General features: G+C 43.7%; 1 protein-coding gene across 1 annotated transcript in view; it reads right to left on the reverse strand.

Moving 5' to 3' along the window:
- The window catches only part of BACE2 (beta-secretase 2), an 85530-nt gene that overhangs the window by 13687 nt on the left and 52887 nt on the right, over window positions 1-18956 (reverse strand). The window contains exons 4-8 of the mRNA XM_061192855.1: window positions 18188-18316; window positions 16688-16822; window positions 14598-14699; window positions 9806-9955; window positions 5720-5888 (exon numbers count right to left, since the gene is read on the reverse strand). Coding sequence (XP_061048838.1) covers window positions 5720-5888; window positions 9806-9955; window positions 14598-14699; window positions 16688-16822; window positions 18188-18316 — 685 coding nt within the window. The remainder of the gene's footprint in view (window positions 1-5719; window positions 5889-9805; window positions 9956-14597; window positions 14700-16687; window positions 16823-18187; window positions 18317-18956) is intronic.

Consider the following 18956-nt stretch of genomic DNA (forward strand, 5'->3'; position numbering starts at 1 on the left):
TAAAAGATTAGAAATGCTAAAAAGCGTATTATTTGCAGATCATCTACCTTTCCAAAGAGAATCCAAGTGATTCTAACAACTGTTTAAAAAACGGAGAATTCAGCAAGGCGGCTGGACGCCTTGTGTAGAAGATTACTACACAATAAAATGGAAAGCCTGTATACCAAATAATCCATTAGAAAATACAATTTTAAATAATCTCATCTATAATAACAGTAAGCACTAAGAGGTATCTAGTAATAAGTATATGTGTAAGACCTTTTTAGAGAAAACCACAGGACCTTGCTGTAGGACATCAAAGATGACCTAAACAAATGAGATTTAGCACATTCATGGGGGAAAGACTCATACAGTAGAAATTTGATGTCTTCTCAAGTTAATCTATAAATTCAATGTAGTTCTGATCAAAATCTCAATATGATTCTTCAGGGATCTTGACAAGCTGAATAACAGGATAAAAGTAGCCAGGACAATTTTAAAGAAGAATAAGGAGAAGAGTCAAACACCTACCAGATATTGAATCTTATTATAAACTACAGAAATTAAAACCATATGTTATAGCACAGAGATACACAACTATCCCTGTTGGGACAAAACAGAATGCTCAGAAATAGACCCAGATATATATACATGACAAAGAAATTATTAAAATTCAGTAGGTACCTTGCAAAAAATATTTAACCTGAATCTAATCAAGCCTCTAGTCCTAAGTTTCTAGGAAATATGAATATGATATTAAACAAAAATGTTAAATGATACCATCAGGAAATACTCAGATGAATCTGAGTATGATACATTCTCTAATACAACTGGCCTTCAAAAAAAATAAAAGCTAAGGAAAACATTTTTGGGACAACTAGGGAAATTTGAATATGGCTTAGATATTATATGATATTAGGTAAATATTGTTACCTTTTTAGGTGTCATATTGATATTATGGTTAGGTAGGAGAATGTACTTATTTTTAAGAGATGAACAATGAAATATTTAGGGGTGAAATGTCATGATATCTGCAACTTATTTGCAAATGGTTCAGCAAAAAATATATATATACATATACACATACTGATACATGGCAAAATGTTAAAATTAAGTCTAGATGGTTAGTATGCAGGACGTTATTGTATTATTTTTAGTCTTTTTTGTATATTAAATTTTTTTACAATAAAATATTGAAAAAATCAGTGGGAAAACATATGTTCAATAAATGATGCTGAGAAAATTCAGTGGCCTCATAAAAATTAGATTCCTACTTCACATTTTAGAAGAAAATGAAACAAAAGTATAAAGTACCTTTAGAAGAAAAATAATCTCTATTTTTTTAGAGAAAGGAAGAATTTCTCAAATAAAGTACAGAATAGAAGCTATAAAAAGGGATTAGTAAATTTTACTTCATTAAATTAAAAATGTAAATAAAAGACACAAAAACCAAGAAAAGCCAGAGAGATTAGGAGAAAATATGTGCCATGCATATAACCCAGAAAATTAGTATCTAAAATATATAAAGAACTTATGTATGTCAATAAAAAATAATTAGAAAAATGTGCACAAGCTGTTAATAGAAAAATTCACTATCAGAGAAAAAGCTTAACCGTCCCATAAACATATCAAAAGTTATGTCATCTCAGGAGCAATTAATTAAAATGTAGCACTATTTCACACACATATTGGCAAAAAAGAAAACAAAACAAATATGATAATACTTTGAGGGAATGAAAATTCTTGTATAACTTTGGTGGTCCAGCTACTTGGAAGACAAATTAGTCAGCAGCCAGTAACACTGAAGGCTGGCATAGCAAATCACCTAGAAATTCCATTTCCAGAAGATCTCATTCACGTGCACAAAGATGTTCAACGCAGCTGAAATATCAGAAACGACCCAAATGTTACTCAAGGCCAGAGTGGGTAAATAATCTGGGTATATTCTCACAATGGAATACTACACAGCAGTCAAAATGAATGACCTAGTCCTCATTTCAACATGGAAATTCTACCAAATGTAAAGTTGAGCAATCAGGGCAAGTTGACAAGGAATATGCACAGCACTAAGGCATTCATATAAATTTAAAAATGCCAAAACACCAAAACAAACCAACCTATGTTTTGGTATAGGTACTCATTTATAAGTATACAGTAGGCAGGTTCTAAGATGACCCCCAGTGATCCCTGCTGCCTGATATCTACTCTGTGTAGTCTCCTCCCAAGTAGTATAGAACCAGGGTTGCTCTGTGTGACCAGAAGAGCAGGCAGAAGTGATAGCACGGCACTTCTGAGATTAGGTTATAAAAGGGCTGTGGCTTCTGTCTTGGGGATTCTGTTGCGTGCTCTCTGTCTCTCTCTGTCTCTCTCTCTCTCTCTCTCTCTCCCTCCCTCCCTCCCTCTCCCTCTCTCTCTCTCCCTCCCTCTCCCTCTCTCTCTCTCCCTCCCTCTGTCTCTCTCTATCCCTCCCTCCCTCCCTCCCTCCCTCCCTCCTTCTCTCTCTCTCTCTCTCTCTCTCTCTCTCTCTCGGATCACTTGCTCTGGGGTGATCAGTGTCCTACCTTGAGGACATTCAGGCAGGCCGGTGATGAGGTCCAGATGGTGAGGAAAGAGGACTCCTGCCAACAACCACGTGGGTGAACTTGGAAGTGGACCCTCCAGCCTTCAGGTGGCTGCAGCCTCACAAGAGACCATGGGCCAGAACCACCAGCTACGCCCCCTCTCAATTCCTGACCCTAGGCACCTGCACAAGGCCATGGAATGCTGCTAAATTGGGGGTAATTGTTATACAGCAATGGATAACTAATCCAAGGTAGTTATAACCACGAAGTGAAATCATAAGTGTGCAGTAATTAGGAGAAGAATATACACAAATTTCAGGATAAAGAGTAATTCTGGGGAAGGCAGTGGCATGGGGCTATATTTATTTTTATTTCTATGAAAAATTTTTGAAGAAAATGTAACAAAATGTTAGCCTTTGTTCAATCTGGGTGTTCCCAAGTGTGTACATAATACATGATTTCTTGCAATTGAAAACATTTTGTTATTTAAAACATGCTATAACTTAAAAATAAACACTTTTAAAAAGAAAAAGAAAGGCAGGGTATCTCTTCCACTTACTATGGTGCTTTATTTAGACCACTGTCTAGCTCCTAATTGCTGCCCTGAGGGAAGTAATTACTTTAATGGCTAAACAATTTGCACTAAAGAGGAGACATATCAGAGTATATTCCCACTGCTGGTAAAATCTAATGTTTAAGTACCAAGACCTTAAGTACATTTAAAAAAAAATAGCCCCAAAGAAGTTGTATAAGAGCACCTAACAAAGAATTCATGATGAAGTGCAAGAGACGGTCTGCTTAGAGACACTTAATATTAAACTATTTCCAACAGTAATTCACTCGGGAAACATACGGTGATCATGCTCTCTGAGGTATTAAGTAAAGTGGACGATATAACAGCTGTTGCCATCGTAGCCTCTACTTTAATGGTATTTAACAAGAGAACAGAAATTGTGGGGAAATTGCTGTAGTTCTTAGATCCTCTGGGTTAGAAGGAGGGAAAGAGTCACAGCTGGGAGATACAGTGGTGTTGCAGGTTGTACAGTCCCAGGTAATGCTACAGAGAAAGCTCTCTTTCAGTGATAATCTAACAGGTTGAAAGAGTTAATACACAGCTGAAGGGTAAACATTTACTCATGACTAAGATAAAAAAAAATGTCAAGTCTCAAGGATTCCAAGCCTGTTCACTAATACAAAGAAATCTGCACTGATATTTAAGGAGATATATGGGACTACATACAAATATGTACATACAAATATGTACCTGGGGTTAGATGATTTTATTTATATAGAATATGAATTGGCCTAATACTTAATTTTTCCATTGAATATTTCTCTTTTTCTGTTCTCCAAATTGTTATTTTACTTCGTGGGAATAGACAGCGTGTTGTTTTTTTGTTTTTTTGTTTTTTATTTGTGAAATTTTTATTCAGCTTTTGTAATTTTAAGCAGAGTTTATTCTCTAATACCAAATAATATATGCTTACACTTGCTTCTATATATTTAGCTATCTAGGTAGATGGCATATCCCATATAGAATACAGTGGAAGCACTATAATAAATATATTTCTTATTATAGAAACTGTCCAAAAGATTACACCAAGACTGAAGGATACCAAATGTATCTTATATCTAACCTTTTCATTGGCACTAAGTAATATTTACCAAAATTATTAAGTTGGATCTATTTTAGCATCCAGGACAGACATATCAGACTATCATTGATAACATATTTAATAATACATTTAAATTTAGAAATTTATTCAAATTTTCAAGTTTTTCATGAAATTCTTTAGAATTAGACATTCTAGCGCTACATTTTTTTTTTTTTTTTTTTTTGAAACAAGAATATGAAGCATCACTTACCTGCTTTATTTACTGGGCCTCTATTTTAAGACCACGATTTAGGTAGTAAGAAATAAGAACTGAAACCTCACCTCCTGAATAAATCAGCTGTGATCATTTGGCATTTTGCCTGTGTGCCCTCACCTCCCCTGCTTGCCTCCAAACCCCTCAGCTGGTTTTAGATCAGAGTGAAGGTCTGGTCCGAGTACAGGCTACCAGCATGGTCAGCCAGCATCCCTGCCTGTCATACAACTACATCTAATGTCTAAGAATTTTTTCTTCCTCAAATTCATATTCCCTTTCCTTCACTACATGGCAGTCTTGTATTTCACTACAACCCTTGATTTTCTTCTGTTTTATCTTTTTGTTGTCAGTTCTTTTTCTACCTCACATTTCTTGTTCTCCCCCTTAGCATGTTACCAGTACAACTTGGGGATTCCCTTCTGTTCCTGACCCCAAATCCAATGTACTGGGACATTTTCAGTCCTCTGAAACCCTACCCTGAGCGCGGCATCTCTCTCGGCCTCCGCCCTGGTGCACGCGCTTTCTCCATCCCTTCTCCATCCCTCCAGCGACTCCATCTCCTGCCGCTTCTGTGATTTGCCTTCTCCTCGCTAGCTCGGGCCATCAGTCAGAAGTACCTCCCTCTAACCCGTGTGCTGTGGGAACACTTCATTTCAAGCAAGCTGCTAACTCTGTGACATTTCCAAGTGGAAGGGGTTTAACCATCCTATCAACTTTATTGTGCTCTCCTGGTTTCTCTGAAGATTCACCCAATCCTCAAGCTAGACTTCACCGAATAATGCTGCTGTGTCACCCTCATAGCATCTCTTCAAAAAAATACTATGAGAAAAATGCACTCACGATTTTAGGATTTCTAGAAATAGCAATGACGGGCACTTACCTCTGATTTCATAACGAGGATATCTTTGAGGAAGAAAATACACACAGCTTATCTATGCATTTTCTTTTTTATTCATTTTGCTTTTACTGTCCAAAAACTGTAATTCATCCCCAAGGCCCTATAGAGTATTTTTATTCCTGGTATGAGATGCCGTTTTAAGTTTAATATGAGAGATAACTGCAATGACTAACATTTATTGCACATTTGCCATGTGTCAAGCACTGGACTAAAAGTCTGACATGGGTTATTCTCACGTATTCCTCTCCGCAATCCCCCAGTACACTTTGAGGATAAGACTTTGATGTCTGAGATAGGCATGAGTGAAAGAATTCAATGGCAACTGATTCACCATCAAGAACTGCTTCCAAGTCAGTTATCTGACATCAGGTGCTCTTGTGAGGGCCCCCTGTCCAATTCAAGCATTGCTTACCTGCACAGGGGCTGGCCGCGAAGCCCACCCTCTTCCGAGCTCTGTCAAAGACCACATAGAAGCCTTCCATCACAGTAGCACCAATCACCAGCGCGTTTGTGGAAGGTGAAATGCCGAATCGGTAACATTCATAATTCATGCCAGCCCCCATCATGGGCTGAATGTAAAGCTGTTGAAGAGGAAAGAGCAAACAAGAAAAAACATGAATCAGGCAATGTCACAAAACTGTTGAGGCTGCCGTGTACTCAGACTCTCCAAGGTGCCCTGGGAGCTACGGAGAACGGAGAGGATGCTACCAGCCCTGCCATCCAGGAGCTGGGACCATGTGCCTGGTGATAAACACTACTGAAGTGATAGGAACATGCACACCACCTCTGACTGTACACAGGTGCACCCCTCCAGGAGATGTCTATCTGTCCGTCCATCCATCCGTCGTCTACGTGCTCAACACTTACTGAGCACTTACTAAGGCCTAGACGCTGTCCTCAGTACCAGCAATACAAAGATGAATGACAGCACATGCTCCTTGCATGATCAAAACGTACATGATCACACTGACACGTGAGGAAGATGAACATCAGTGCACTTGCCACGTGCAGGGAAGACCGGAGGGAAAGGGGTCTCAAGGCATGAAGGTGAGCAAGGACACGCCAGGATTGTTCCCAGAGTCCTAACCTGCTGGACATCAAGCAGCTGCCATGTCCAGGTGGTGAGTCCAGCAGTTAGAACCCTGCACTGATTGATGTCTGTCTGTAAACCCTTCTTCAAGGCAAGGAATCATCCTATTCTTCACTATAGTCTTGGCACCTAGGCATCTAGTATATGCCGGGCACATAGTAGGGCCTCAGCAAATGTGTATTAAATGAATGAGCTTGAGCAGTGTGATGAAATAGACAGCTTCTCCTGAGGGTCAACGTAAATTAAGAAAAGGTGGCAGATACACTCGGCTACCACGGAAACACTTCCATTTGGGGCTCTGTAAGCAGGTCCTAGAACACACAAACACACACTCCTACCTTTGAATGAACTAATTCCATAATAAAACCCCCCAAAATCACCAAATAAAATGCAAATGATAACACTGATACAAACATGATGCAAACTGAGTTTGTATCTTTCCCTCTGTCCTTTCTGTGTGTGTGCCAGTTGACTCCCAATAAAAATTCCAGACTGTAAATTTTGTAACATGTTGGGAAAGCTCCAGTATTGCTGGGTCTCAGAATAAAATGCCTGCCTTCTAACTAAAACAGCATAAATAGACAAACTGGTGGTATTTAGAGTGAAACTATTTATGTTTTTAGGATTATACGAAAAAAAAAATCAGAATTTGCCTGTGGGCTGGGCTTGGGGGCTGCTTTTTTAGACAGGCCAAATAGGATTCAGCCCATGTGTTTCTGGAAAATAGTTTGGGGACGGACACACTGTTTTCTGGCATGACTCTTCTGCACTAGCAATCAGTTGCCCATCTACTGCTGCTGATGCCTGAACGGTCCTGGGTAGGGGCCTCATTCTAAAACTTTGGTGACAAGGAGCCTTGATGATTGCCCTGAATGTTAGGAAGGGCTTCAGTTGGGCAGAGCTGGGGTGTTAGGATGGGACCCCCAGCGCTGTTCCCAGGGGTGTTGCTTGTGAAGTTCTCATCGGGCAATGGTTCATAACTGCCATCCTTTCTCAACAAGGCAATGGAAAGCAAACGGGATTGGGACGGTGAATAAGAAATCAGGAAAACACGGGAAAGCAGATTTTTAAAAAGTGAAAATGTGGACATGTCAAAGTTAACCAAAAGATATCTACAGTCTTGTAAGTGAGAATAAAACTGAATTCTTATCCAGAGGTATGCAAATTAAATGCAATGCTCCCAAACACCCCTCATTATATCTTCACGCTCACCCAGTGCTCAGCCCTAAAAGTGGCTGACGGTCCCCAGTGGACCTTCAGCTCTGCCTGCCCTGGACATAATTACAGATTTCCCCCTGAATGCCTGCTTTCCTCCTACTTCCTATGAGTCCCTGACTGTCGACTCACCCACATGCCACTTATTCTCCAGTTCACATTCACCTTTGTCCTCAAGCTGGGTTTCAACTTTAGTTACAAATCGCATTGATGAAATAATGTCCACATCTTGCTGTTGGGCTGACCAAAATTTAATCACAAAGAGCACATTATTTTAAAGATGCTGAAAACATATCATTCTAACATCACTCTATGCAGTGCTGTTCATCCAAGGATACTGCACTCTTCTGAAAACGTCTTTGGCAAGTATTATTATTTCTTTTATAGTTAAAGAGACTGACACAGAAAGGGCTAAGTGATTTGTTCAAAGTTATAGTGTGAGTCAAGGGCAGTGCTGAGAGTATAACTCAAGCTTCCGGCTCTCAGCGTATGTGTCCTCTGTTGGGCTGTATTTCTCATAAAGCTTTCAATCCTTTCCCCTACAGCTCTCCATTTCTGCAATGCACTTCCCCCCATATAAAGCTGAGAATGGGGAAAAGCCAAATTATCATTTACTTTTTTCTTCTGAAATTATTCCTCTTTCCCTGTCCCCCATTCCCACTCCTTTATCCCAAATTCAGCAAATTGCAACAAAGACACATTGATCTGTCCATTCAACAAACAGTTATTATTACGCACCACCCTCTACCACATGGCAGTGCTAGGGAAGGAAGGACGATCTTTAAATCTCATGGTTCTCATCTTCAAGGAATTAAGAATTTAATGGGGGAAGAAATATAAGTGTGTGTGTGGTTAGAGAAAAAAGAAGTCAAATGAAAAAGCCAAGGGCATAAACTCTACCCTGAAGATATGATTCCGGGCCAGATGAGTAGACTAGAAAACATGTATTATGAGTTTGAAGGGCAACCTCACAAATGGGCCATTCTGCTCAGCAGAGGTTCAACAAAGAGGGGTTGTTTGCACTGGGTCTTAAAGGATGGGAAGAATGTGGATACACAGATGGAGTGGGGAGGAGGGGGCATTTCAGGCAGGGGGGTTGGCGGAAGCAAAGGCGAGGAGACGGGAGCGGGCACCCAGTGCTGGAGGAGAGCCACCAAGAGTGGAGGGTCAAGGGCGCGGCAGGAAATATGCCGGGGAGTCAGCACGGGTCCCGTGAGGTCATGGAAAGCCACACTGGCGAATGAGGCCTCCAGGACTGCAGGAGTGGGGTGGAGAGCTGTGGCTCAGCAAGATGAATCTGGCGATAGTTTTAGAAGGAGGAGAGGGTGGGGTTGTGTGGAGGGCATGCTGGAGGGTCCTGAGGTGGTAGTGAGAGGGGATGTGAGTGAGGGCTCTGGGGATGGAGAGGGGGAGGAAGAGGTGAGACACATGACGGGGGAAGATGGAACTTGGTCTATGTAACAAGATGCTTAGGATGAAGGAGGAATCAACGATTTACTGAATATGGAAAAACTGATGTTTCCATCTCTGAGCATCCAGTGTTAGTCTCTATTCATAAATAAATCAGAAGTAAACATATATTGATGTTGTGGTAGATTCTGCAAAAATGGCCTCAATTCTTAACTTTCCTTGTAGCCACACCCTTGTGATGTGACCTTGCAGCTCTTCCCATTGGGAGGTGGTGTCTACATCCCCACCCCGGTTATCTGGGCTGCCCCTGGCCTGGTTTGGGAAACATTGTGCAAGAGGTGGTGGCCAGTCCCAGGGCCTCGACTTCAGGAGCACCTGCAGGTTTCTCGTCTCTCTCACAGAATCCTGCTGCCACTGTCTGAGGCAGCTGCTGGGTGGTGAGAGATAATGGCCCCATCCCTCCACCAATCGAGCCACCAGATACGCAAGTGTGGCCTTCAGAGATCATCCTAAGCCAAGGCCAACCTATCCCTGGCCAACCACCAGCTGACCAGAGACCATGTGAGCAAGCCAGCCAAGACCAGCAGACCTGCCCAGACTCACGAGCAGAAATATAAGCTCACTGATTAAAGCCGGTAGATTTTTGTGGTCGTTTGTTACGCAGCATTATCGTGGCAATTGCTACCTAATACAGGTGTGATATTGAAATGCACTCATTGTGCATGAAGTGCTTTATTTTGCACGTTCCATGTTAAAAAGAGAAAACACAGTCCAAGTTCATACCTGAGGCAGGACAGTTATGCGGAAGGATCTGCTAGAGTTCTCGTCTCTCAGGTAGATGGAGATTTTAGGGAAATAAGACCAAGGTGTTTCAGAATTTGTCCAGCATGCCAGCTGGGACCCCGTCCAGAAACCATCAGAGAATTCTGGAATCTAGACAAAACAAGATCACATGACAAACAGTGACGAGTCTGGCACAACAACAGGAAGCAGCTCTCAGCTCTCCTCATTACCTTGCCAGATGCCCATGGCGATAAACACTGCTTAATTTGGACGCAAAGCAAGACATCAGTCTTCTGGAAGAGTGATGGTGATGACAAAATCACAATTATTAAAATTACCGAGGCATGTGGAAGACTTACTGGTATTAGGCACTGCTAAGAGCACTTCGCAGCACTAAGTACTTTAATCCTCAAACACCCGCATCAGGGCAGTAACATCATCCCCTCCACTTTACGGATGAGGAAACCAACGCTCAGAGAAGTGAAATAACTCGCCCAAGGTCACACTGTAGTAGGCAATACCCTTTAGAAGAGAGACCAGATCTTAAATGTGGTGCTCAAGGCCCTTTTGGGCATCAACTTCCCTATAAATTCCCTGAGCCCAGTAAGCTTCCTACTGGTGCAGCGCCCTGTGGGGGCTCTCTGCGCTTCTGGAACATCTTTCTCCTCCCGCAGATCTCAGCTCCAATGCCACCTTGTCCAGGAAGCCCTCCTTGACTGCCCCCCCACAGTGCTGGTACTCCACCATATATCTCTCCTCCTTGGCCTTTCTCCTTGTAGCAGTTTTAATTTTAAATTTATTGGTGTGATTGGTTAACTTCTGTTTCTTGCACTAGAATCTGATTCTTCTAAGGACACATGTGTGCTGTCTGCTCCCCCATCTCCTTCTCATAGCCTTAACACCTGGCCCACAGGAAAGACTCAGGGAATGTTCGTGGGTAAAAAAATGAATGGCCAAGAACGCAGAATGTTTGTTCACCTGTGCCTCTCATCCGGGGACCAGAGGGCAATGCCGACCATGCTTATCCACTAACTGCTGAATCTGCAAGTTAATTACAAATTACTTCTGTGCCTTCTCAGCAGGCCCAGTGAAGTTTCCAGAGCAGGCCTGCTCTGTTCCTGCCAGCTCCCGGAGGGAAGGACTATGTTGGATGTGTCTCATTTAACACACCCAGCACACTGCACTGCTCAGGTCAGAACTAGAGGAGCATGTGATGGGGCAGAGCTAGGAGGGCACGTGACGGGGGAAGAGCTAGGAGGGCATGTGATGGGGGAGGAGCTAGAAGGATATGTGATGGGGGAGGAGCTAGGAGGGCATGTGATGGGGATGTGAGTAGAGCTGGAAGAGTGTTGACTGGGAAGAAAGGGTACCTGTCAAGGTCCCTGAGGAAGAAAGCACATGAGCTGAGTTGAGGGGCAGGTGGGTGTCAGGGAGACGTGGTGGGGAGAGCAGGCAGAGCATGGAACCTGTCCCACGAGACAACGTGATGGCCATGGAGGCTGGCGCTGAGAACAGGAAGGGGCAGGAGATGAGGCTGGGAAGGACCCAGGGGCACCATCGTGCATTTATCAGAGATCATTTACCAGGGATCTGAGCGCTGTGGCACATGGGGTGGGATTAAGGCATCCAAGCAGGATTTGTGTAGGTCACTGGTTCTTTGAGTCTAACCTCCAGGGAGTCAGCCTGGGCTGGAGAGATGCATTTGAAAGTCAGTGACCAATGGGTGGGAAGTGATGGTGTGGCCATGGATGGGATCGCTTAGGAGAGGGTACAGGGAGAAGAGAGGGGCGTAGGACCCACCCTGAGACAGGGACCAGCAAAGGAGACCCCCATGAAGAGGAACACAGGGATGAGAAGAGGCCCTGGGAGGAGGGTGTGACGGAAGCTGAGAGGACAGGTAAGGCAGGTGAGCAGGGGCGCTGCAGAGGTCAAGGAGGATAGGACGTGAGAAAACTGGGTGTCCCTGGATGAATACGGAGTGAGAGCTGCCTGCTCAGGACCTCGCAGGCACATGCCGCCGCCCTCGGGGCAGACAACCGGGAAGAAGCCCCTGCGGCCTCTTCACCCATCACAGGTTCTCCACTGAAACCGTCAGGGCCGACTTGCAAAGTCTCTAATGCTGGCCTTCATAGATTTGTACATTTTATAAGAATGAAGCCAGCTTGAAATACGTATCACAGGGAAGAACCCCCTGCTGGATGAGTTGAGAAGGGGTGGGGCAGTCATTTTGCTGGATTCCAGAAAAAGTGAAGCGTGACTAGGGCTGCACAGAGGGCACAGAACTCCAATTTCCAGCTGAAGAATGAGGCTCAGAGGGGCCAAGTAACTTGCCTAAGAGGCACAGCTCAGGACTGGATGGGGGACCGTCTGCCTCCAAAGAGGTGCCTGCAAGTCTGGAAAGCCTTCCTGGGGGCCAAGCCTTGTGTCCTGGGGGCCAAGCCTTGTGTCCTGGGGGAGAGTTTGGACATTCAGATCATAGAGTTGAAAGTCAGAAGTCAATTTACAGCAGGTGTCATCCTACTTCTGGGTTTTACAGATGGAGAAGCACTGGGCCTGAGCTAACAAGGGTGCCACAGCTGGGCAGGAAGGAAGCCCAGGTCCCCGCCAAACACAGAACTCCCCACCAGGCTCATTTAAAAATACAGACCTACATATAGCACAGGGAACTATATTCAATATCTTGCAATAACCTATAACAGAAAAGAATCTGAAAAAGAATACATATATATGTATAACTGAATCACTTTGCTGTACACCTGAAAGTAACACAACATTGCAAATTAACTATACTTCAATAATAAACAAGAACTACAGACCTACAAACCATTCATTTCTAAAATCCCATCTGAAGAATCTACGCCCAGAGACAGAGCCCGGCATCTGTACGGTGTCTAACTCTTCAAAGCCGGTCCTCTCCTTAACTAAGAGAGAAAACCCAAGCCAAGAGAGCCGGCTGAGATGAACCTAGCAGAGAGAAAGAACACGCACGTCTCTGGTCCACGCACAACGAGGCAGAGACAGTTTCCACCCTTGCTGAGCTTTCCCTGCTCAAGACAAACATCCTCCCCAGGCCTATCCCTCCTGATGGAGGCACTGAAACCAGAGGATAATTTTAGACTCGGCAAACAAATTCTGCACTCTCGTTCCTTCTCATGCTTTAATTACAGTCAGGCACTGCTGAACACATGCTGTGCTGCCCTCAGGAGTGCGAGCGCCCCTCTGCCACAGTCCTGCTGGTCCCCGCTGAAGTCACGGACTCTGCAGAGACCCAGGCTGGTCACGGGCTTGTTGCAGTCACACGCTTATGCTGCCAGAATGTCCTTGGGACGGTTGTAAAACACTTAGAGCTCAGAATAGTACATTTGAAGGTGCTCATATTAATTTCACTGAGGACATTTTTACTCTGAAAAAAAGCAGCATATTGCTCTGCATTTCCAGCACAGTCTGGTTTTCAGCCAGTTTTCTAAATTTAAGACACTAAAAATGTTACCTGCCATGTTTTTCTGATTCAGCAGATATTAGACACGCAGTGGACAAAAATGGCAGACATTGCTCTGCCTTTTTTGTCCGCTGCTCCCTTGACCTTTCAGTTCACAGAGGACCTCGGTGTTGTTTCTTCCGGCTTTCCCCTCTGTATTCTTTTGATTTGCCTGCTGCTTTTCCTACAGCGCTTCCAGACTTTTCAAGTTTGGGTCCAGGACAAGCAAAACCCTGCTCTTCCTTCCCCTGTTCTTCTGTCACCTGTAACAAAGCAACTGCTGTGCATCTCCTATCCATCATTCTTTGGATCTGGCCAGCCCAGTGGAGTTGCGGGCCTGTCAATCCCAACTGGGGTCAGTGCCAATATAAAGACTTTGTGCAGGAAACGCTCAGTTTTGGTCACTCTGCCAGGGTGGCCCTGCGTGAACAGATGCTTATGAAGACACCCACGAAGTCGAGAGAAACATTTATCTTGTGTCGAGACAAACAGTAGTAGCACTGTGGTTTGGACATGAAATAGAAGCTCTTCTTGACCGAGCACATTGTGCCAGGCTTTTACGACCGACCCTCCTCACAGCCCCACGACAAGAACACGGAGACTCTCAGGGGGCACAAGAGCCCTCTCCAGGCACTCAGCTAATAAGTGGCAGACGCTACCTGAAATTCAATTCCATCTGCCCTTTAAGGCTGCGGTCCTTCCACTCAATGCCCTGTGGTCTATCCTGTTGCCTTGAACTAACTGGAAAGTTGGGGTCACACTGGGAATACTGTTAACCAAGCCCTCAAAAGGCATGTTGTCCTTGACCATGATTCTGACTGTATTTCAAAGCATGGCCATAAAAGAATGATTACGTTGGTGGATTGCCCTTTGTCTTGTGTGAATCTCATTCTTTTACAGAAGTGGGAATTACAATCCCAGCATAGCTTGGATGAAGGCCAAAAAAGGAGTACAATTTTTGGTTTGTTTTAAAGGCTACAAACGTATTCCTGGTTTACCATTTACTTTAATATAGTATATTACCAAGTGGTTCTTTTCCCCCTTAGATTAAAAAAGCACTATGCTAACTTCAATGTTATTTGAAATACTAAAAAGCGTTGCACCTTCAGATCCAAGTCCTCTGAGGTTAAAGTGAAGGAATTATTTGCTGGTTAATATCAAAGAATAAGATTGTGAACTTAATAAGTAATCATTAAAATAAAACAACCTCAAAGTCCTCAGACGGAAACTGTTAGACTACGTGGTGGTATTCCCCAGTATGCGGTCATGACCTGGTGTGACCTCTGAGATTCATCCAGCATCCTGAAGACTCACCAGAGACGTGCGGGCCACTGCCTCGACCACGGCATCAAACACCTTCTGGGGCAGGCGCAGCAGCGTGGTGCCACTGTCCACGATGGCCTTGTCCGCATTATACTAGAACGGGGAGAGGGGGTGGGGAGAAAGCACTGAGTGACAGGGCACCCACATCAATGCATGGCTCCAGCCCGCCGTCACCGTGGACCTGTGATACACATTCGGCAGTCACGGTACCTCCTTGGTGGCTACAATTCATTTCATCTCCTCAGAACTTGGGAACCGAGAACTTCCTTGCCCAATGTTCTCATTATAGATAAAGAAACCGAGGCCAGGAAAGGGCAGTGACATTGACCGAAATCAACAGCCTAATGCAGGGCTTTTCTCTTATTCAGCAGTCGCCAGAGTCTGTCAAGGATCCCCCAAAGAGGGAAGACCCATTTGTCTTTAGAGGTTGAAATGATACATTAAATGTCATTTATACAAATCATGAAAAATCAACTCTCTATTACCCTGCTAGTGGAGAAAGACGGGGAAGGACAGTTTTTCAATAGACACCCCATATTTACATTTAGAATGGAACCAAAGTCACATTCAGTAAGAGAACCTCACACACACAGAGGCGGTCCCAGCCCTGACCCCGCCTCTGTCATTCTTTATGTGGCGAGTGGGAAGAATGGAGGTCAGTGGGCCAAGACCAGAGTAGTCACCCAACCTCTAGGGACATAACTGTATGATCAAGGCTGCCCAGGAATGGAGTGAGTCGTGGGCAATTTAACCCTCCTGCTTCTACGGCAAATCCATGAGTCATATGACCAAATACACCAAGCAGGTCAAAAGGAAATAAGGATTTGTTTAGGTAGCAGGTGGGAGGAGTGAAGAATTTTGAGAAATTGAAATACAGCAACTGATTCATATTTTTTCAAATGTAAAACTAATTTCAGTTTAGAAACAAAGTTAATTTAAATATAATCTAGTTTGTTCACACTTGTATGTGTAAGAAAAGCTCGCACACTGAAATGCTGGGGGGTGGGATGTTCTGGGTTTTGTTGTTTGCTCTGTGTGGCAAGCTTGGCTGATTGTAGGGGGCAGAAAAGAACCAGGAATACGAGAAACAAAGCTCCAAATAAATGCTTACACTCTCCAATACACACTCTCACACACAAACACATACACACGCACACGTGCACACACACACGCGCAGAGTCTGTGCTTTATTTTAGGCCCTCCCATCTCATTCTATCATTGGACTCTTCAATGGCAAGTAAATGCCTCTTGACAATAAACAGATTTGTGGACTTAGGACTGAAACACCATCCCAATGGAATGGACCATCCCTTTATCAAGCTTTGACTGTTTTTTCAGAGGCATCTGTGTATATGAGAACTTATGGTACAATGTGATGGTTAAACTGAAAGGCAGTGATGACAGGTAAGAGTACAATGAATGCTGATGAAATGCTGGTGGTTTTTGTAAACCATTCTGAAAATACTGTAGAGGACCAAGTCTCCCTCACATCCTCAAAATCATGTCATTATGTGCCACAAACAAGCCAAACTGCAGCGAGAGGGTGTGAACGAGGTTAACGAGAGACGTGGTTTCCCAGCTCTGCACATGTGCCTCCTTTGAGCACCATCAAAAGCCATGAACATCTTTAGAGCACATGTTTCTTCGAGTGAGAATTGTATACTGGGGGGGAAGGGGGATTAGCTGTGAATGGAGGATAAAGCTGATGATTTACTTCTGGTTTCATTTTGCTTATTTTCAGTCCCCTTTTACACTGATAAAACCCTGCTTACTTCTTGTTGTCTTGAACAGAGGTCAGGGACCATCAGGCCAAGATGATATGGATAGTTCTCTTCATTCACCATTTTAGGCTAATTCCTCTCTATTAAGAGAAGCAGTGGAAGGGAAGCAATTTTTTGGGGGGGGATCATTGGTATAAAATCGTCTACAAAAAGGCCCTGTAACTTTTAATGTCATGAACTTTTGATTTACCTTGCAATGAATGTACCCTCAGAGTTCATATTCAGGTCCCAGCTGTAATATTTAAGTGACCCAGGCACACACAGACAGGTAGACACAAAGAGATCACAGAGTGGAAATACCTCTCTGCAGTCCAGATTAAGGCTCTGGCCTCCGATTTCCAATTTCAGAATTTCTATCTGATAATACCACTCCTCCTTAATAGGGGTATACCAGATGTCTCCTTTGTACAAGGTTGGTTCAATTCCACCCAGGACCTGGGATGGAAAATATTTACAGGTATAAGAGAAAAAAATATACAGGCATGTAACAAGTTACACAGAGAAGCATGCTCTTGTAAGGCAAAACTTCACTAGAATTAGTACTTTCAATTTATTGGAATGTTATAAATAAATACATACACCTGAAAATTAAACAGGGAGCATTCTGGAGCCACGTATCCAAAGCTCAAAGACTTTTATACCCTAGTCTAATCAGGATGCTTTGATGGTTTCCCTTATCTAAAGTTAGTACATACAGTTCCAGCTCCATGATATTGAGATCCTCCCCTCCAGCCCCCACCCCGGCCACTGGCAAAGAAATGCAATAAAATTGTAAACCATACAGACTGACAAAAATTTAGTTCCTCAGAAGACAGAGGATGACTTCCTGCCCCGCACATTTGCATGGAAAGCAGAACAAAAGAGCTTCCCTAACCAAAACTTCATTTTGCACATCCGTATAGCATCATCCCACAAATCTAGTCTACCCTCTCCCCTGAAAAGGTGATAAAAAAAAGGTGTTGAGAGCAGGTGTATTGTTAGCAATCAAAGTAGATGAGCCTACTTCTCATAGCTGGAGAGCAAAGGGGTCAACATCACCCACCCTGGGGGGGGCCCTTCATGTACATTCTCCCCATCACCTCCTACTTTAGACGTCTGGGTGCAGGGCCCATCAAGGGAACACTTGGGTTATGGCATGTTCACAGTGTCGATTCTGCTTCACTATGTGTGTCCTGTGTGTGTGCATGTGTGTGTATGCGTGTGTATATAAGTGTGTGTATGTGTATGTGTGTATAGCTGTGTATGTGCGTGTATATGTGTGGGTCTGTGTGTGTGTGTGTGTGTTGAGAGCGAGAGAAAGGATGTACAGGTGTCCCCGTCTCCCCACCAAATTTATGCAATCACAGTCCTCCCGCTTTGCTCCCCCTCCCCAGAGTAAGGCCCACCTGCCACCCCACCCCACTGGTCCTCATGTGCCCCTGCCACACCCAACAAAAACCTGCCCTGCATTCCTTTCAAAGGAATATTTTTTTAAAAAGCTTTAAAGGAATTTGACTAACGCAACAGTGTAAGACAACTATACTCCAATTGAAAAAAAAAAAAAAGGTATGGGGATAAAAAAAAATAAAGGAATTTGGGGAAGCAATGAGAATCATCTTATGAGATGGCAGGATGATTAGGAAAGATAAAAATAATACCTAGTTTTATCCATTTTTAAGGGCTCTCAAACAAGGATTATTAATATTTGACAGTACCTATGTATGCCTACATGTCTAATATTTCTATCAGGGTCTTAATAAAGCAGAAAGAGCTGCCCCACTGATCTCTGATGTTCCCCCTTTAAGATGAAAAGATACCCACAAGACTACCTCCGTTGGTACCAGATCCAGCGACTGGCAATCCAGCCCCACACATCTGCATGGAGAAAACATTGGGGATCTTTGCTTGTGCCACGAGGGAATCAAAGAATGTCTCCAGAGAACTTGATGGCTGCAGGAGGGATGGGAAAGAGCACAGCTGCTTCAGGACTCGCAGTGGAGACAAGGAGTGACCCCATGCAGGCACCAGGCATGGTATACAACATGGCATTTCTTTATAGTCAATATTTTCAAGGCTAAGGAATAAACAAGCTTATTATTAAGTACACTGATTCAGAAACCTCCAACAGAACTCCCTAAGACTTGGTATTTTTTCCTTTTGGGATGGCGGCTCTGTTGGAAAAATAAGATAGTACTTCCGGAAGCTGTTAAGAGGCTGCCCCATTTACCATCCTGACTGCCTTGTGAGGCAGGTGTGAGAAGATGTGGAAGTGGGTTACCCAGGTAGGTGGTGGATTCTAATCTTAGACATTTCAGAGTAAGGAGAGAACAGCGTCTCCTTGGAGCTGCCTTTGCAGCTTCAGAAAAAGTTTTTTTTCAGCTGTAGTCATCCATCATGCAAATGACAGGTGCCTGATCCATGAAGACAGGTCACATCCCAGATCCCGGACCCTGGGAGGCGGCTTAGCTCTGCCGGCTGTCTACTGAACTCTGGCAACCGGGAAAGGAACGATGCTATTCTCCTGCAGTTTAAAAGCTCATTATTCCCCATTGCCGTATGTCAATAATGTCCTCTGTGCTTCTGTTACATG

The sequence above is a fragment of the Eubalaena glacialis genome, chromosome 6, assembly GCF_028564815.1.
Source record: "Eubalaena glacialis isolate mEubGla1 chromosome 6, mEubGla1.1.hap2.+ XY, whole genome shotgun sequence".
NCBI lineage: Eukaryota > Metazoa > Chordata > Mammalia > Artiodactyla > Balaenidae > Eubalaena > Eubalaena glacialis.